The sequence below is a fragment of the Botryllus schlosseri genome, chromosome 12 (genome assembly GCF_051294905.1).
Source record: "Botryllus schlosseri isolate E-star chromosome 12, Bs_hap1, whole genome shotgun sequence".
Classification (NCBI taxonomy): domain Eukaryota; kingdom Metazoa; phylum Chordata; class Ascidiacea; order Stolidobranchia; family Styelidae; genus Botryllus; species Botryllus schlosseri.
In genome coordinates, this window is record NC_137247.1 from 8221066 (window position 1) to 8242510 (window position 21445).

Sequence of the window (21445 nt, forward strand, 5' to 3'; positions counted from 1 at the left end):
TAACTGTAGGCTATACGTATTTGAAAGCCATACCTTGACACAGGTTATATTTTGAAAATTTTCGAATACTTTTCGTGAATAAATTTGAATTTTTATCACTGAGCAGACGAACGTATCGGGCCCGCTGGACACCTTGCGCCACTTGGATATCGCTGAAAATTGGGGTGCTGCTGATCTTAACTGTAGGCTATACGTATTTGAAAGCCATACCTTGACACAGGTTATATTTTGAAAATTTTCGAATACTTTTCGTGAATAAATTTGAATTTTTATCACTGAGCAGACGAACGTATCGGGCCCGTTGGACACCTTGCGCCACTTGGATATCGCTGAAAATCGGTGTGCTGTTACGTTTAACTACAGGCTATAGATATTTGAAAACCATTCCTTGACACAGGGTATAGTTTGGCAAATTTCGAATATTTTTCGTGAATAAATTTGAATTTTCATGACTGCTGTGCAGTCCAGCGTATCGGGTCCGTTGGACACCTTGCGCCACTTGGAGATCGCTGAAAATTGGTGTGCTGCTAGGCGTAACTGTAATCTATAGGTATTTGAGAACCATTCCTTGACACAGGGTATAGTTTGAAAAATTTCGAATATTTTTCGTGAATAAATTTGTATTTTTATGACTGTGCAGGTGCAGTCCAGCGTATCGGGCCCGTTGGACACCTTGCGCCACTTGGATATCGCTGAAAATCGGTGTGCTGTTACGTTTAACTACAGGCTATAGATATTTGAAAACCATTCCTTGACACAGGGTATAGTTTGGCAAATTTCGAATATTCTTCGTGCATAAATTTGAATTTTCATGACTGCTGTGCAGTCCAGCGTATCGGGTCCGTTGGACACCTTGCGCCACTTGGAGATCGCTGAAAATTGGTGTGCTGTTAGGCGTAACTGTAATCTATAGGTATTTGAGAACCATTCCTTGACACAGGGTATAGTTTGAAAAATTTCGAATATTTTTCGTGAATAAATTTGTATTTTTATGACTGTGCATTCGAGCGTATCGGGTCCGTTGGACACCTTGCGCCACTTGGATATCGCTGGAAATCGGTGTGCTGTTACGTTTAACTACAGGCTATAGGTATATGAAAACTATTCCTTGACACAAGGTATAGTTTGAAAAATTTCGAATATTTTTCGTGCATAAATTTGAATTTTCATGACTGCTGTGCAGTCCAGCGTATCGGGTCCGTTGGACACCTTGCGCCACTTGGAGATCGCTGAAAATTGGTGTGCTGCTAGGCGTAACTGTAATCTATAGGTATTTGAGAACCATTCCTTGACACAGGGTATAGTTTGAAAAATTTCGAATATTTTTCGTGAATAAATTTGTATTTTTATGACTGTGCATGTGCAGTCCAGCGTATCGGGTCCGTTGGACACCTTGCGCCACTTGGATATCGCTGAAAATTGGTGTCGAATATATTTCGTGATAAATTTGAATGCGCCATTTGGAGATAGTTGACAATTTGTGTGGTGTCAGATTTGCCTGCAAACTATACATATGTGAACGCCATTCATGGCCACAGTCTCTAGTTTGGAGAAGATGGATTCGATTCTAAGTTTAGTGACTGTTTAGTTGAGCGTATCATATAGTTTAGAGACATTTGAGGTACGGCGTTTAGCGTGTCGGAGCAATATTTGTTTTGTCAAATCCAGATTTTGTGTGCTAAAACTACATTTTGCGAAATTTCGTTTGCAGCAGAGCGATACCTTGCAGCTGTGAAAATTTCATGATGGAGATAGTCATTCGCGAGATAGCTGTGTTGAGTTAACAGTGTTGAGGTGCTAGTCGAGCTTATATTCTTTATTAGTTGTTTCACAAATGACGTGATGCGATAAAATCAGTCGAGTATTTATACGCTTTATTGATTTGAAGGCAATTTAATGAGTATTTCACCGTAACCTACGTCGAAACATCGTATGTGGCCGATGGCTGCCCCGCGGCATGGCCGGAAACTTGATCCTGGTGATACATCCGATACCTGCGGTATTCTACACAGTAGTTCTGATATTTATTTTTGATGGCTAGAATTTGATGGCTAACTTCGTCCCGGTGTGTTGCATCACACAAAAAAAATTTACCTCGATTTACCGCGAAATGTCTGGAAGCAGGGTGGCCAGCCACTTGGCAGTAATATAACATTACCGTCACTCAATGTAAATTCAACTTACACCCGTCCGGTAATCTAGCTTTACACGCCAGACTGTAATGTTACAGTCACCTCTGGTATATTCAATCTACATTCTCTCCTGTACATTTACGAGGAGACTGTCATTTTACCTCCTACCTAGTACCTACAACCCTACATGCTGTCCTTTGTAAATCAGATTACATGCCAGCTTCTAAATTCACGTACATCCATACCTATCCCAAAGCAACGCGATGCCAAAATACAGCAAGTTTCTTCACGCTCTAAAAACGACATTGGGACAACTGTATATTCATTCATGATTCACGATGAAAAAGTATTGCTGCTGGAGGTCTAATTCTTCTGTAGGAGGAATGCAAATATAGCACAAGTGGTCCCAAGAAAAGGTGAATTAATTCCACCGCCGGATAAACTTCCAATTGTTTCTTTTTCTCGTCTTCATTCCTTCTGTGTGACTAGTATCTTGCAGTTCCACTAAAAAGAACTCATGCGTAAGACGCTATATTAAGCAAAGTTCCTAATCAAGACATGACATTACAATAACTACTAAGACAAATAGGCTAACAAAAATATAACAATTTTTGAAGTACCGGTACTGGTACATTTTGTGACGACGGCTCCGCCTTTTACATGATATAGCAGAGATTCCACACTTACTTTATCTAATGCAGCGGTTCTCAACCTTTTTGGACATGCGCCACCTTCGGCGATGGCTAAAAAGTTTACGCCCCCCTGCACTTATCGTCACGTCAAAAAGAGCACATCATCTAATACAGAGATAGGCAACCTTTTTTCTAATCACGGTCACATTTCAATTACTTAGGTAGCCTAAGGCCGCATTCCAGGGCATAGCCGCCGCATAGCAACCTATATTGCATCTAAGTCTGTCTTAAGTAGTGCAGTTCGCCAGCTATTACCAACAGCTACCCAGCGCACTGAGCTGTAGGCTACTGCCAAATCTATGAAGTAATGAATGACTTACACGTGGGAATTGCTCTAAATCTTCAAAGAATATCAAAAATCTGCTCAAATGAAGTTGAATGCGACTGCTGGAGTTTGAATTTGGCGAGCTTTCTTGAATACGAAATAAGTTTCTTCTTCAACAATCGTCTTCTGAAAAGTGAAAATGGTTGTGAAACACATGTTTAGTCAGAATTCAGACAGACTTAGTCAATTTCTCGCGCCCCGCAGGTTGAGAACCACTGATCTAATGTATTGAAGCAAAAGGTTCCTCATTTGAGGTGGCATGTGTGCCAAACAAATCCAGCAGTGGATGGAAACATCTCTATGCTATGGCCCGAAAATTACATGAACAAACCAACAGTTTCAACTCCTCTGTGGCGGAGTATGTGGTATCACAGGTCACTATGTAAGTCGACTAATATCCCAAAATAGAACAGAGAATGCGGCGAATGAAATATTTCAATAATGAAATCAAAGTCATCCCGATGGTGTGCACAGTCGTAGATATTCACGGTAACAAATACTATGTAGTACTGTACCTTTTACGATGCGTATCCCATTCAGCATTCCTAGGAATCTTCAAGGATCCACTTTCTTCAAGCACAACAAGCTTCGCTCCACCCGGGTTGGAATCCCGGTACGTTTAGCGAGACACCGATGACCGATGCCATATTGGCGCTCCACCCTTTGCTCAAATCTCAATAATGGCCAGACGACGATACGACACTCGAACGATTTCAAATCGAGTGGTATTCATCCGCTGACATGCCACCAATAATATTTACCGGCCACGTTATAATGTTTGATTTAGGTCGTATTTTTTCATACAGAAACAATTATCATTACATATAGTCCCTTTCTTTTCCATCTAATCTCGTATAAATTGATTATATATTCCACGTGATGTTCACTACTTACTATACATATACTTACCCAGACGCTGCTTGTGATGTCACAGTTGTGCGTTGGTTGTTTACCAGAGATGAGCGGATTTGAAATTTCTATGTCCTAATCCAATCCAAATCCGAACCTTCAAATCCAAATCCAAATCCTAATCCATAACTTTTTCATATTCAAGTGCATGTCCAATCCTAATCCGATTCCAACTATATATATATATCGGCTTTCAATTAAATAAAAGGGCAAAAGAAAACAGGAAACAAATGAACATCAAGATAATGAGTTTTGGGCCCTTATTAAGCGCCTCCATCGTGGGCGGTCGTGGGCGTCTTCGAGCGATAGCCCGCGTTGCGCTAGCTCGGTCTCTATTGTTGAGCGCCATGTGGTTCTATTCCAGCCACCTCTGCGCCATGGCTCCGTCGGAATGTGGTTGATGATGGCGGCGGCTGGTTGATCGTCTTGATGCCGCACTAGATGACCGATTAAGCGTAAGCGTCGTTCAGCAGCCAGCAAACGGCATGGGACTGTTTTTGTGAGTTTGCGCAGAGCATTGGTGGATATGTGCTCCGGGTGGTGGATGCCGAGTGCGTAGCGGAGGAGTGCATCGTAGTTGGCGTTGAGTGTCTTAGCCAGCTTTTCTGTCAGCGTGAGTGCTTCTATTCCGTAGAGAAGAACCTGCTCGACAGTGGCACGGAAGATGCGGGTCTTGAGCTGGGTTGAGGCACTTGAATGGAAGAGGCTATGTAGCCGTCTTGCCGCGCCCCAGGCCTTTGCTCGCCTCGCCTTGAGCGCTTTTCCAGAGTCAGCGACGTCAATACCGAGGTATACAAAACTCGTTACATACTTGAGATCGATATCTCCCAGTTGAATTGGTGTCGCGTTCGCCGGTAGAGCTGGTATGGCCAGAACCTCAGTCTTCTTAGCGTTGATCTGGAGGCCAACAATAGCGGCGGCGGCCTCTAGCTGGTTAATGAGACGCTGTGCCGATGCGGTGTTCGGGGCAAGCAGGGCTAGGTCATCTGCGTAGGCAAGAATACCTACGTGGATTGCCTCGCGAGTCGTACGCGTGCGCGTTCCTTGCCGTGGCCGCCATTCGAAGAAGTTCGTAGTATCCGGGAAGGCCGTTCGTAGCACGAAGTCAGGGATGACCACAAACAAGAATGGTGCCAGGGTGTCACCTTGAAGCACACCAGCCGAAGTGTTGAAATCTCCGCTTGGGCCGTCATCTGTTCGGACTCGCGCTCGTGTGTCAGTGTAGAGGGCCATAATGGCGTACGTTATCACCTCAGGAATTCCATAGAATCTGAGGATCTCCGCCATGGCTGGGCGCGAGACCGAGTCGAAGGCTTTCGCGAAATCAACGAAGACGGCCACAACATTCTTTTTGTGTGAGCGGCAGATTCCAACTGGAAATTCAGAAAAAATACTAATTTATGCAATGGAGGGATTCGAAAATTTTCTTTCACAACCAACGATTCACTTGATTCAAGATAACTTAGTAACCATAAGTACATTAATAACTGATCTGAATAAAGTTTGTCGCCATTCGCCGCACGACATTTCAATCTCCCAGAAAATAGGTAAATCCAATCCAAATCCTAATCCGTTCCGAAAAAAATGTCTAATCCAAATCCAATCCAAATCCGACAAAATTTCACAAATCCTGTTTTTTCAAAACCTAATCCTAATCCATGCTCATTAGGGCTGTTCAAAAATAACTTTTTTTTCCCGATTCAAGCCGGTCACCTCTTAAATCATCAGGTTGCAGTAGAAAACCTTGCTCACCAAATTTCACTCGATTCCAACCAGTCAAGGCCTCCGCAGATCCAATTAAAATTTTTAATTTATTATGGAAAATTGAAAAAAAAAATTCCAAATTTTTCTGCCAACCCCATGAAATTGTTGAGCTGTCTTCAAAGACGTTGCAGAACAAATTTGAGTCAATTCCGACCAGTGGAGGCGGAGTTATGTGAGTTTTTCGGTGATAAATAGCGGATTATCCACCGATCAAGGATTATCCGAGGATTTTCATCGAAAAACTCACATAACTCCGCTTCTACTGGTCGGAATTGACTCAAATTTGTTTTGCAACGTCTTTGACGACAGCTCAACAATTTTATGGGGTTGGCAGAAAAATTTGGAAATTTTTTTTTTCAATTTTCCATAATAAATTAAAAATTTTAATTGGATCTGCGGAGGCCTTGACTGGTTGGAATCGAGTGAAATTTGGTGAGCAAGGTTTTCTACTGCAACCTGACGATTTAAGAGGTGACCGGCTTAAATCGCGAAAAAAAAAGTTATTTTTGAACAGCCCTAATGCTCATCTCTGTTGTTTACTACGAAACTCAGAAAAAGCAGTAACGCGTAACCCTAACCTACTGTAACCTATGACAGATCGCCATGTCCGCCATTAACAAATGGTCAACTTAGCATGCGGTGCTGATATTTCCAGTTTCCCGAACAATATTATACATCCTAAACTGATATTTTAACTTATCAGTCCTATCCCTGGTAACCAACGAAACCGGCCGTATAGCCATAGCCTTATAATATAATATAGTGGCTATGGTGTACCACATTAGCTACGATTGTCAGTTGTTTCTTTTACCCCAGTATGTACTTTACTGAAATTGGTACTAGGGCCAACAATTTCCGTATGATAGACCCCAGTCTCGCGAACGTGGTTGAATCAGGTCAAATCACCACAAAAAATGATATCAGTAACATTCAGTTCCACGTATAACATTGGCCGCAGCGATTTTCAAGCTAATCAATTTTGCCAATAGCCTGATATACTGCAGGAACGATTAACTGCCAGTAATTTTGCGAATAAATTCTGGTAACTTGACTTTACAGCTAAATTAAGGTAATATTACACATCAAAATGTAAATTTACAAGCTACTCACAGCTATTGGCTGCGACTAGTAATTCGTTGCAAAATTTACAGAGATTTCCCAGTAAATCTACCAGATTTTTTTGTGTGATTAATTCGGGGACAAATGCAATGATACAGTATTTTCAAGGCATATTGCTATACGATAACACCTATGGCAGAGACGTCCCCAACCGGTCTTCGATAAATAATTATTTCGAAACTGAATACGTCAGATCCGTTTTATATCAGAATAGTTCGTATATATCGACACCACTAAGTCAGTGTAGTTATTCATGAAAAGGAATACTGATGGGTAAAGTACTTTTTTCTTACGCTACTGTTTACGTCGGCGATTCTACAATCCCGAGGTAAGTTTTTGCTATGTGAAAATTTATGGATTAGCAGAATCAGCCAGCGGTCATAGCGTATACATAACATGCTATTGATGCACAGATCTACTTTTTCCACAATAATGTTCCACTATAAAGGCTTCAAGGCCGGAAACGGCGACAGGCACCACTTAAAACTCACGATTGATGATAATAATAATAACATATTTATAAAGGCTTGCTGAGAAAGCTTAGCTTAAAGATTAGATGCGGATGAAGCGCCAAGATTTTGTCTTTGATTTGGTTACGTGGTATAATATTTCGACGATGAATACTACTTCCATATCATGCCACTACCGTGAACATGAACATAAATATTCAGGCATAAGGTATAACGTCATCATGTCTACAGCGATTCCTCATGGAATTGTCGGCTAGACCGCGCAATAGAGCACAATACAAATCGCGAGGTTTATGTTGTCAGAATTACACTTCTTCCTGGTCGAGTGCAATTTGCAATATTCTAATTTCTCAGAAATATCAATTGATAACACTGGTCTACAAATTTCGAAAAAAAATTTGCGTCAAAAATTTTAATGATTGATTCAGGCTAATTTAAGGTTGCTGAATCCGATTCTGTGCTCAGAATTTCTTCATCATGTCAGATTTTTTCCGTATGAATTTTTCTCATTTTCATAAATTAATCAAATTTCGGCTTTCGTTAGTGACATCACGGTAAGCATATAACAGCAACAGATCAAATATCGTTATTGAAATCATCTATAATGATGAAACCTGGGTTGTTGTAGAACAGAATAACTGAGTTTTTGGTGAACTTGATTCCAGTGGTTCTCTATCTTCTTTCGATCAGACCCTCATTTCGACCCATAAATTTATATGTGGATGCAACTATTTTTAGTCGGTAGCAGTCCATCATATGTTGGTTTTAATATGGGGGCCACGCACCGCCCTCGCAAAAAATGCCATCAAAAGTAAATAAAAATAACTATCATTTACTCAAATAAGTCAAATAATCGCAATTATTCTGGGGATCGCGAAGATGCTGGAGTTAACTTCCAAAATAGGCCGAGAAAATCTGGGCAAGCTGACATTTTTTAGCAATCAGCGTATCAGTTTTTGCGCTGGACCCCAGAACGACTGTAAAAGGTTGGAAGGGGGCTCGAAATGTTGTTTCGGAACTGGCTACAACACACAACCGGCGGGCCGGATAACTTCCGCCAGACGCTTTCATCCGGCCCGCGAAGAAATATGTTACATACCCAAGCAATCACCAGAGCTCACACTAGAGATAGCCCAATTCAGAACCTAAGTTCCACTCCACTCCTGTATACTGTCGATAGGCGAAGATTGGCTCGTGTGACGTCATATTGACCGACAAAGTGTTCATGCCACATTGTAAAACCCGCTAGTGGGCGCTAAAGAGTGTCCGAGATTCAAGCCACAAAAATATGGTAACCCCGCTTCAAGCTTGTTTTGAAACATTAAAAGAGACAGGATGTCTGCTTTTCCAAAGAAAAAAGTGCTTATCATGATAACTTGAAATAATTTATCATCATTAATCTCCACCTGTACTTATCGTACTAATTCTTTTTCTCCAGCTTCCATATATTGTCACATTTTGTCGGAATCGAGGAAAGCAGTTTCTGAACTGTTTTTCTTTTGTTTGTTTTTTGCCAAAGGGCTTCTTTTGCATTGTCTATTATGGACAACCAGATGAATGGAGACTGCTTACTAACAGCTCAACACGAAACCTGAAGTGCGTGTTACTTCACAAAAGAAAGAAATATACATCGGTTCTAGGACAATCGATCCCTCTCGACATAGGACATTCTGTGGCCTACACCGAATACCACGTATTCTATGCTGGAACAGAGCCAGAGATTAACATTGGTTAATTTCGAGACTTTTTGTTAGTGTTTTGCATGATTAAATGCCAGTTCTAAATACAAAAAGCTTTACATTTTTGGTGTTTTCTGATTTGCCGTAATATTTTACTATGAACTAGAGTCGGTCGAAGTGATCAGCGTTGCTACTCAAGTCGCACAAGTAACGCCTTACATTTCTACTCAATTACGAGTAGAAGCAGTCATTTCTAAGACATGTCAAAACTATACTTCAAGTGGAAGACAAAATGAAAGGTCTGAGAAATACTAAAAGTCAGTAAATATCTAAATATATTTGGTCGGGGGAGGGTGGTCGCATACTTGCAACAGTTAGCCGGAGATGGCTACACACGAAATCAAAAGATATATCGCCGCCAATAACGCAAAATGACCATAATGACACCAAGGACACCACCCATGGCTAGAATATTCGAAAAAATATATTCAGGTACCTTGATTCAGAGGCTATTTTACTCGTTTCTTATGACAATTTAACTCATGATAGTGGTGCAATCGTATCCCTGAACTACTTTCTACTTTACAAAAAAAAATTGCAAAAGAAATTAGTTCATCCAGAATACTGGTCAGGTAGATGTTGAAGTAGTTGTGAAACATTACTACTTCAATAAGTACTGCAAGTAGCCGAAATCTACTTGAGTATCTCGAAAAAGTAGAAATATTCAACATATATAATATCTCGAAAACGTGACGTGATGGAGCGAAAATAACGTCAGATTCGCATTCAGCGCCCCAAAATTAGGTATAATTGACTCAAAGAAGTCCTGGCCTAAAAATCGTGTGGACCAGTGTAATCGCAGCGAATGGCTATGGGCCAATGCATATTATACATTTATGCAACCGCAGCGTTGCCACAATAGTTTCTAAAGTGTAATTGTGATCACTCAAATACATTCCCAAATTTAGCATGCCATCCTGAGAAAAGCGCGGTAGTTGTTGACGGCGATGAAAACCGGGACATGGTTGCGACTCCAGTTAACACAGCACGTATGAAGGGGTCTTTCCACACCGAAACCCTTCTGAGTCTCAGGGATTTCTTCGTATCGTGCATGCGTTCCTTTCGCCGATTCCGACCGATCGGCATGCAGACCCTAGTCAGATTTACCATCGACGACACGAATAGGTACGAGCGCAGCGACCTGAACTTTTGCACGTAAGACGCGGGGCTGATGGGTGATTCAGAAACAGGTTCCATCGTGACATGTTGGTCTGTTTCGCAAGTCGGACACCGTCAACTGCTGGCAAAACATACTGTACATGTGTGTGAATTTTGCGAAGGGTTGTGATGATTGCTACGGTCGTGAAGTATTAAAGTATTGCGCAACACACAGTCACTTTGACAAAATTATAAATGCGAAATATCACAAAGTTACAGGAATTTGAATTTGTAGTTCGGGAATGATGGGGAAATTGTGCTATCCTTTTACATTGTCTCCTAAAAGGGCACTGGCACTAGCCTGTCAGGTAAATATGACGTTGGCTTAAAGCAGGGGTGGGAAAACTACGGCCCGCGGGACGCATGCGGCCCTCTACACCGTTCTGTGCGGCCCGCGAGAGTCTAAAGAAACTTAATAAAAATATTGATAAAATGCGCACTAAAAAATCGAATTAATACAAGGACTTGATTTAAACTTATCTTAGTACATTTTACCATGATAATTCTAATGCAGCGGTTCTCAAACTGGGGGTGCACCCCCCTTAGGGGCGTGAAAGGATATGAAGGGAGGCGCGACGCTGAGCTCAACTGAAAATTTTTTTCGCGCGCTGTGCGATTTAAATCCGATTCATAATTATTGTTATGTATTCAGTCTGAATTTCATATTTAAAAATCACTCATCCACAGTCGCAACCTTTCATACTATCAAACTATCCGTTAGGTTTGCTGGCATCCTGGTTGCGTTTTGTGATCTGTCGATAAGGATGGGATGGGGGGGTTTGTTACCATCATAAGGGGGGGCGTATCTTAAAAAGTTTGAGAACTACTATGTTCTAGGGTAAATGGTAAATACGTCCTATATCATTTTTTATGTTTAATTTCTGGCGTGACAGTCCGATCTCAAGGTCCGCGCAGTCTGAAAGGTTTCAACTGTTAAACATCACAGAAATCCTAAACGAGATTGACATAATTCGGATCACGAGTGTGATTTCAGATTTGCAACTCCAATTTTAATTATTTTAGTGATGTGCCTTTAAAAAAACGATTCACGCGTGTCTTAGGTAGATTCGTTCTCTGTATGCGTGGAGTTAGGCTATTTATATTTTATCTACACATAGTAGAATCGTGTTTGAAGCTAACATAGGACATGGGTATGATGCTGTCAGCATTGCGCATCCTGGAACTGAACCAAAAGTGGAATTAGTAAATCTATGAACAGATCGCTGCTCACAGATTTAAATTTCAATCATGTTCCAAAAATCGGGACAACCGACCTATATCTCTATAGTTTTGACAAATTGGTTATTGAGGTCCACCAGCCTATGAAATCTCGCCACTGTTTCTGATGAGTGTTTGGATTGTTTTAAATAAGCACAAGCATATATATTATCTCCATGTCCTCACTATATAATCAAATACCAATATTGCGTTTGGGTTTATGATCCCAATTTTATATAGTGCGGCCCGCGAATGGATTCAGATGTTGAATGCGACCCGCCAGTTCAAAAGTTTGCTAACCCCTGGCTTAAAGAGAACACCTGTCCATCCATATCGTTACACTATTTCCGGTATGAAAGAATGCGAAATGTAATGTGCGAATTTCGGAAATCGTGCCGGCAGACATAAAAAAAGCTTTTGTTTGTACCTGAGAAAGTCGAAGATAATTCGCTTCCGACATGGATAATGATCCGTTACGGTGTATCAGGTATATTAATGTCGTTCGTTCAAACTGATTTATGAACATCGATTAAACAGCATCAGTCCAGTATTTCTAGCCTATAATCATATCACTATTTCCTCATATCGGTGATATGGAGCTTACCGATTTGTTTGATTTTACCTTGTTCGCATATTTGTAGCTTGCATCTATACGCAGATACATGAATCGCAATTCAGAACTCTTCGTTCCGGCGCTGATATGCATGCGAAAGTACGGTGATTTCAGAGGACGCCCTTCGGGTAACTATTCTCGTGTAAAACAACCGCCAATATGCCGCATGAATTCTGGACCCTCGCATAGATAAACTGCAAGCTCTCGAATACTACGGCCCGCTGACAAGGTTTCGCCATCGCAGGCACTCATCGCCCATCCTTCCAATCAACGCGGCCGCTGCCGCAAATCAACTTCGAAGAAGTGTACCTGGCTTCCAAGGAGACTTTGCCTCTCTCATTCAATTTTTTCAGCAGGATGCTAAATGCAGGTATGTAGTGGCAGTTGGAACGCGGAGAAATACTGGCGAAGTAGTTATCAAGTCTCGGCTTTTAGTCGACATACATTCGTTATTCTTTGGATATCTACATGATATCCTCATCATATACAATGCACTTGTACCTAATCCTTCATGAGGTTTTCATAATAATTACGTTACTGTGGATCGTTATGCGTACCCACTTGGGCCATGAACTATAGACGATTTTGTAAAGTATGCTCAGTTGTACACCAATGGTCAATCATGGGTTGTAACCAAGTCACATTGACCCGAGTCACAAGTCAATCTTACTTTTCTAGTTTTAACTCGAATCCATTCGAGTAATTTTCCATTCACCACCGAGCCAAGTCCCAAATCCACGTTGGTGTGCAGAGGATCGAGTCCGGGTCATACATGTTAAGACTCGATTCCGCGATTAAGTCATTGTGTTCACCGTTCAGTTTCGAGCTCTTGTCAATGCTATTATCCGCTACATTCCCATCATAAGTAGGCCTACTATTTTTAATAAAACATTCTTCCAAGTAAATAAATCTTGCAAGAGAACGACTGCCAAACTTATGTGTATGCCACATTATAACCGCCTGGGACAATATTGCGTCTTCAATCATAGTCTAGTTGCCGAAAGCCGAGAGGGGCATAAAGTGCACTGGAAGTGCAGCGTTTACAAGGTTGCCGTTGCGATGGCCGATATTTCTCAACATTATTCGTGAACTGTCGGATTTTAGCACGGCCTACCTCAACACTGCAAACGGCGAGAAGGAGCCTTACATATACCTTCAACATTTAGATCCGAATTCTTAGGTTTAACTCGGTCGGACTAGAACTGGCAAAGAATCGGCGATAAGGAACCTGGATCAGGGGTGGCCAACCTGCGGCCGTAGAAGAGAATTTGTGTGGACGTGGTCTCGTAATTCAATTACTATGTGTTGGCGGCCGTCGACATGCAAATTAAATTAACGAATTGACTCCCGAATTTTGGAGAGATTTTAATTAATCCTAAAATTTTCATCGCGCTGCGCGCGATACAATACGACGTCATTTTCGATTTTAATATAGTAACGACCTTTGCAGCCTCAGCCCCACAGATATGTGAACAGCAGAGGAAAATGATGCACCCATATAGAAATATCAACTTGGAATCATGTGCTCCTCATGAAAGATTTTTTTCTGGTACGATTGGGCGATTCCAATGTACCGACATTCCAGCAGTATACTGATGGGATGTCAACAAATAACAGCATGCAACCAAGTGACTGATAAGAATTGGCCCACCCGATGGTCCAGCATCATTTATAACTTGTCCTAAATTTTCGAAAGCACCCCTTCCATCAACTTTACCGGTGAATCTGATCACATGGGCTGCGAAAGGATGAATTCTTGACAGTTATATGTGAAACCACTAATATTAGTGACAAAATTCATTCATGAATCTGAAAAAAATTTCGCGCTTGGCGCGTCCTTAACGCAGCCCAGATACTATTTACGTTACCACTGGTGATTTCGGTGCGTATATTATACTATAGTAAGCCGGTATCAATCAATAGATTAATCCGGAGTTCACCGGAAAAGGACATACAGATAGACAATTTAGCATGGTTATTTGGCGTCCACTTAGTCCATTACGACTATATCTCCTGGAATGCGGCCGTAGGCTATATGAGTAATCGAAATGCGGCCGTGAATAGCAAAAAGGTTGGCCACCCCTGGAATAGATCAACAATCAACATATACAACAAAACAAAAAGAAAAACTTTTCAATGATAAAATAGCTCATTTCAACACAATCTCAAATCTGCTTATAACTCCTTCAATTTCACGACTCAGTGAGAGGAAAAACCTTGTTGTTATCATGCGATAACTAGAAAAATACTTGTGTAATTCAATTGAAATAAATTGATATTTCATTAGGCAGCCTTCACTATGTTAAAGCCAAATCTGAAATTTGATAGAAGACAAGTCGGTTTTCGGTTGGCTAGACATGAAAATACAATATAATATGAATTTAAAGTAGTCTTAGTAGCACGTACCCGGAGTTATGCTAACAAAACTAAGATTTGTCATGTTTTTTGGCATAAGAAAACCTAATACTACAATTATTTCCCGAGGAAAAAAACAATTATTTTTGTTACATAATGTTCTTACATAATTCTGGGCATCGATAGTAATAGCCGTTTTTATATCGATTGACCAATCAAGATGTGCAGCGTGACTGTTATCCTTGTGTACCACCATGCACCCATTCCCGAAGTCGCCAAACAATAATACTTCACTATCATGTCTCTGCACATGGTGATATGTCGTAACGAAGTACAATCTTGAATTCTGTATGCCAAGAGAGTGTACGTATACAGAGTGGAAGTAGTCGATCAAATAATTTCTTAACGAATTTTTCAACAGCCCAGAGATTTGCGATTGCAGAGGAATCACCCTCCAGCCTGGGGAGATTTGCGGGGATTATTGGTACACCACACTGGGTGCCATGATCCGAATGAGTTCCCCGCTCCGAGATCCGCTTGTCTACGCATTAAGTAAGACAGTATCCTGATTTTTCTGCAGTCGTTTCAGCAGCTCGAAACCTCTGCAATTGACATCATTCAGATGGTATAATACAAGCCGCGGCGAGGGAGCAGAGGGAGCGGGATGGACGCCAGAGACAACAGCGTCAGCAACAGCTGCTAATGCAGTCTGTTCTCTTCAACTGCATGAATTATGGTCTTTTAGGCGGGACCGGATGAGTCGGTCAACTTTAGCATTTCTGTAAATCTACTCAGAATATTACCCGTATATTACATAAGCTACTTAGTTATAATTATTGCCAAGTGAATGAGCCTCTTTTTCGAACTAACAAAATGTGCACGCAGAAATAAATTTAGTCAGTGAATGTCTCTCTACTTGAAAAAATTAATAACTTATGTAACTGCAACAGCAGTGTTATGAACATTTGAAAACATTTGGTTCGATTTTAAAGTAGTTGTAGACGGAGTTGGAGCATTTTAACAAAATCCGACTTCACGACTAATACGACTCCCGATCCGCACAGACCGGCATCTAACGCTGCTCTTGTCATTAAATTGATTAGGTTATTAATTTTTTTTTATCGACCTTCATAGATGTCGGGTGACGCATTTGTCGCGCGTGCTCCACACCACAGACCCCATATCTTCGTCGCTGATAACGATGTCTGTTTGGGCGATGTAGCGGCAATAATACCGATATATTAACTGATATTATAATTTATATGATATCGATTCAGGAAATAAACTCCACTCACTTGAGCGAGTCAGTGGACGCGACTTATTTTTACTTGATTTAGAGACAAAGCATTTAGCATCCAAAACTGCTGTTGTATTTATTCGGTGACAAATGAAGTGAGGCAGTATCTTCAAGGCAGATCGCTATATGATAACACCTTGCATTGGCGGAGACATCCCAAACTTGTCTTCGATAAATATTTATTTTGACACTGACAGTATTCATCGCTGCAGGGTAGACAACTTTCGTGCAATCCGTGTTCTATCAGAATAGTGTATATATCAACATCAGTAAGTCGCTGTAGCTATATTCTTGGAGAGGAAATCTTATGGGTAAAATACTTTTTCTCACGCTACTACTAACGTCAGCGATTCTACAATCCCAAGGTGGGTTCGTGGTACGTGGAAATTATGCATTAACGGAATTAGCAAGATAGCTTATATGTTATATCCTATTGTTACACAAGCTAACTTCTGCGAAATTAATGGTTCTATAAAGACTTGCATATATAAAACTTATAGCTTAGAGAGTAAATGCGGTTTAAGCGTCAAAATATATATTTTGGGGGACATGGCACCATATTAAAACGATGGACACGTTATCGCAATGATGACACTACGATAAAACTGGAAAACATTCAGACATAAGGTATACCGAGATCACGTCTATGCGGATTCATCATTGAACTATAGGCTAAGCCGTATATTCATAGCATAATACAAATCAGGAACATAGTTCCACCATCAACTTAACATGGACATTGGACAGTATTAAATACCAGTTGTCTATTGTCAGAATTACACTTCTTATGTGGATTGGAATATACAATATTATGATTACGCAGAAGAAGCAACTATGTTATCGCTGCGATTGAACTAAGTGATCTTACGTCCATGCATATTATACAGTTATGCACCTGCAGTGTTGCCGCAGGAATTACTAAGTGTACTTATGATCACTCAAATTGACGAATAATTTAGCATGTCATCCTGAGAAAACTGCAGTAATTGGCGACGGTGACAATCAGGACATGGATCCGATCCCGGGTACCGCAAATCGTACGAAGCGGTCTTTCCACACCGAAACCCTTCTGAGTCTCAAAGATTATTTCGTATCGTGCATGCATTCCTTTCACCGATTCCGACCGATCGGTATCCAGACTATAGTCAGATTTACCATCGACGAGACAATCTGGTACGAGCGAAGCGACCTGAACTTTTGCACGTAAGGCTCGGGGCTATTGGGTGATTTGGAAACAGGTGTCGCCGTGAAATGTTGATCTATTTCGCAGGTCTGATACCGTCAACTGCTGGCAAAACATACTAAACAGGTGCGTGAATTTTGCGACGGGTTGTGAGAATTTTTCCGGTCTGAAAGTAAATGCGTATTGCGTGGGACATCACCACTTGCGGAAGTGGAGAATGAAAATAATCATAAAGTTCTAGCAATTTGAAACTGTGGTTCTGGAATGATGATGAAGCGGTTGTTTCTATCTTTTCATGATCTCATAAAAGCGCACTGATTAGGGTTGCATTTAAAACAAACGGTGTTTTAAAACACTTTGCTAAAAACAAATGCCTTTTTAATAAACGCAAAATTGTGTCCTTTTTAAGTTGTAAAATTATGCCATAATTGTGTAAATACTTTCCAAACAACATGTTGTATGAGCCATCGGACAATTTCCCCCCAATTTAGCCGACGTATATCGATATGGGATGGTTGGAACCCTCAAAATAGCCAGTGCAACAATTATAGTACAGATATTTCGTCAAAGGAGCTATATTTACCCTATATTTTCAATTGTCAATGGCAATTCATGATGACGTTACAATTAAATATTCATGACGTCGTGACTTGAAAAAAAACATGTTTTAAATTAAGGCCTTGTTTTAAATATGTTTGTTTTTAATTGATTTTTGTTTTAAATGCTACCCTAGCACTAATACTATACGCAGTCAGGTATATGAAATTGGCTTAAAGTTGGTAAAAGGTCATCCATATCGTTACATTATTTTCGGTATAATGGAATTTGATATGCAATGTTTATTCTTTCGAAAATCGTGCAAGCAAGCGTAAGAAAACCTATTGGTTGTTGTTGTTGTTGTTGTTGTATTCATGGTATTTTTAAACTACAATGGTCATTTATAGCACGCCGATATTTTTGAGTTTGTTTCCGTAGCTGCCGACTCTTGGTACGCCCCACTTACATGCTTTGAAGACACTATGTACTTACGCGAATGAGAAACCATATTGGGTATACCTGGGAAAGTCGAAGACAATTATAATTCGCTTACATATATAGGCGTTACATTACGTTAAGGTTTAGGTAAAGGTATAATATACGGTACGGTAAAATACAACGGTAGCTACAGTCATCGGACTGTTGCAATGCGGTATCTGATACACCCCATAAGAATGGATCTCCTTTAAAAATTATAGTAAGTCTTGGAGTGTACGATGCACCCAGTTGAAACGCACTACGTGCACACCACGTTTTCTATGAGCTTGGACCCCACTGGTTTCTGCAGATTGAGCGTGTATATATATTTACACAAGTACAAGAGTATAAACCACGTAACACGTAACACGTAACACGTTAAGGTTTCGGTAAAGGTATAATATTGAATAATATCATCCGATTTCGAATTGCATTATGAATATCGATTAACAGCATTACAGCATCAATTTATGCCTAATCAAATCACAATTACTTTGACTGCATTTCTTCAGATCGGTGACATGTATACGATTTTATGGAGCTTAGCTGTTAGTGGAGTTAGCTTAGCTCACAAGGTATTGTAGCTTGTCTCTACGCCAGTGGTTCCCAAACGGTGGGGAATTCCCCACTGGTGGGGAATAGACGCATTTGTTCAAAATTATATACAGAACAGTCTACATATTCACGCAGACACATGCGCAATTACCATCACCAGTTAACTGCTCTGGAATGTATGTATCGAAAATTATATTGGATGTTGTTCACAAAACCTCATTTATAACTCTGGATGGTCAATGATGACGTCACAAACGCATTCAGCACGACTAGTTTGACGTTAAATAACGCCTTCGCGAAATTTTGACCGTCACTGGTATCGGTTCATAATACATTTTATGTTGCAGTTATAGGCGATTGTCTTGCGTACTGGTGTGGTTGGGTGTCTTGTGTAGTCAAACCAGCAAATAGCTGCTCTGTGATGAAAAAAGTGTTGGGTAGTGGGGAACAGGACCGTAACTGCCGCACCCCAAACCCCCAATCGGGAGGGCGAGCTCGAAGGGCCCAAAATTATTTCGTGAATTAACATAAATTATAGAGTATTTTTTTGGAAATTTATGCCACTTTTTCAAAAAATTTTTGCGCTGCGGCGCGATTCAATATTGCCGAATAAATTGATTATTGGGTACCCTTCCCCACGTAAATACATAGATTTTATAGAAATGGAGACTTCGGCGTCAGTCATTACTGCGCAAAGTGTGCATCGACGCACCAAGACATATCACGTTATAAGCCATGTAACACGCGAGTCCGAGAAGTGTACCAGAACGATCAGCAGCGAGAAGAGCTTGGCTGAGAAGGAATGCCCTTGTGCTGACCAAAAACTTCGATATATATACAATATACATATATGTTTAATTGTCCATAGGCGGCTAAATGGCTGGCGCCGAATGTTCCTGTCCTGGCGATCTGAACCCCACAGGACATATGCAATTCCGATCATATTGACCGATTCAAACATGAATTATATAAATTTTTCGCGCTTGGCGCGTTTAGTCGAAATAAGGCGACGCACTAAACAGTAGACCCAATGTAGCTGATAAGTAACGGGGAAAGCGTGCTGGCTCAGGGGGGCTGATGGTGTTTTCACCCTGTGGGGGCCCAAGACCAACGTTTTCTCGCGGGGGGCTGACGAAGTGCTGTTACGGTCTTGGTGGGGAATGAAGGCTCGGAATAAATCTGAAGTGGGGAATGAAGACAAAAAGGTTGGGAACCACTGCTCTACGCAGATACATGAATCGGAACTCGGGACTCTTCGTTCCAGCGCTGATATGCATGCGAAAATATGGTGATTTTAGAGGGCCCCCTTCAGGTGACTATACTATCTCGTCTAAAGCAATCGTCATGTGCAGCATGTCCTCTGGTCCCTCGTGCAGATACGCTGCTGCCTCTCAAATACAACGCACAGCTAAGGTTTCGTCGACGCAGACAAATATCATCCAGCTTTCCAATCGACGCAGGCGCTGCCGCAAATCAACTTCGAAGAGCCTTACCCGGCTTCCAAGGAGACTTCTCATCTCTCATTCGATTTTTTCAGAGGGATGCTATATGCAGGTATGCAGGTGGCAGTTGAAACGTAAAGCATTATTGCCGTTTTGGTGGAAATCCATTCGTAATTCTCTCGATCCGCACATAATATCATGATGCCTTTATAATAATTAGATCGCTTTGAATCATTTTTCGGACATGATTTAGCCCAGACCATTGACAATTTTGAAAAGCATGCTCAGTTGGACAGCGAAATCAACCGCGGTCCAGCGCCATAGACCAGGCTTGTAAAACATGCGGCCGCACTAAAATTCTGAGTAAACGTATAATGATAGCTGTTGTTCTTTTGGAATCTCCACTACTATAGTCATTTACACCCGGCCGATATTCCATATTATGCTTCGTGATTTGCCGACTTGTAGCACGGCGAGGCGGAACCAAGATAAATCCCCCACACCCAGACAAGAATTATGGAGTCGACCTAGGTCGGATTCGCAAGCCATTGGTGTTGCAGGCGGTGGGGTAAACCACTACAATATCTCGCAACAATCCTAGTAGGTAGCATCATAAATACCATTTGTCATAAGAAATACTTCCACTCTTATGTACCCCCCAGTCCCACACCCGTTTCAGAAGTCGGTAAACAACTCCAACTCCTTGCCATGTCTTTAGCTCTACCTGGGAGATTCGGGGTCATATTGCAGACTTGTGCTTTCGTACCTCTACACGACCGAACTATACTATACTCAAGGGCGTAGAGATAGTGCAAATACCACATGTCTCGCTAACGTATCTTTCAAACAGCCCCGGGATGTGCGATTGCACAGGAATGGCTCTACAGCCTGGGGAAGTGTGCGGTGAGAATTGGTACACCAAACTTGGTGCCATGATCAGGACGAGTTCCCCGTTGCGAGTTCCGCTCGTCTATACCTTGAGTAAGTCAATATCGTGAACAAACATATTCGATTCAGAAGCTAGAAACAGTTGCTATTTTACGCGTTTAGATGGAATCAGGCAAGCCGCGGCGCTGGGGCATCGGACCCGGGATAGGAGCCAGAGGCAACAGCGTCAACAGCAGCTTCTACGACGGTTCCGACAACTGCGACAACAACAACAACAATGACTACGACCATCATCTTGTTTCTTTTTCCTTTTCCTTCGACGCCGCGTATCCCCATATGTTCGCTGCCGATTGTCTTCAAAACGCCGCGTATCCCCATATGTTCGCTAAATCGAGAGAGCGTATTTTTGTCTCGAAAATCTGACATGCCGTTTTGCGTTCATGCCAGTCGGGGCATTGTGCGGTAATGAATTCGAAATTCCAGACTTGCTACTGAGAGGCAATTTCGCTCGATTACCTGTACGGAATAGTAACTTTATTTGTTTTATATTTCAACGACGGTGATGATTTTCA

At 41.3% G+C, this 21445-nt stretch overlaps 2 protein-coding genes and 1 long non-coding RNA gene across 3 annotated transcripts; 2 read left to right on the forward strand and 1 right to left on the reverse strand.

Moving 5' to 3' along the window:
• Positions 1-2430: 2430 nt before the first annotated feature.
• LOC145452364 (uncharacterized) lies at positions 2431-4076 on the reverse strand. Its single transcript, XR_013919316.1, has 3 exons — positions 3665-4076; positions 3145-3275; positions 2431-2636 (listed from the first exon to the last, which is right to left on the reverse strand). It is a non-coding gene; the product is annotated as an uncharacterized LOC145452364 (long non-coding RNA).
• A 6248-nt stretch (positions 4077-10324) lies between these two features.
• Positions 10325-15288, forward strand: LOC145452476 (uncharacterized). The gene is made up of 5 exons (XM_080330660.1): positions 10325-10411; positions 12185-12267; positions 12329-12509; positions 14916-15046; positions 15117-15288. Exons 2-5 carry the CDS (start codon positions 12189-12191, stop codon positions 15251-15253), a joined length of 528 nt encoding a protein of 175 aa, XP_080186786.1. The 5' UTR covers positions 10325-10411; positions 12185-12188; the 3' UTR covers positions 15254-15288.
• A 32-nt stretch (positions 15289-15320) lies between these two features.
• On the forward strand, positions 15321-21173 carry LOC145452473 (uncharacterized). The gene is made up of 7 exons (XM_080330659.1): positions 15321-16156; positions 16751-16994; positions 17062-17100; positions 19773-19855; positions 19920-20097; positions 20836-20966; positions 21036-21173. The coding sequence occupies exons 1-7, from the start codon at positions 16099-16101 to the stop codon at positions 21152-21154; spliced, it is 852 nt and encodes a 283-aa protein (XP_080186785.1). The 5' UTR covers positions 15321-16098; the 3' UTR covers positions 21155-21173.
• The last annotated feature ends 272 nt before the right edge of the window (positions 21174-21445 follow it).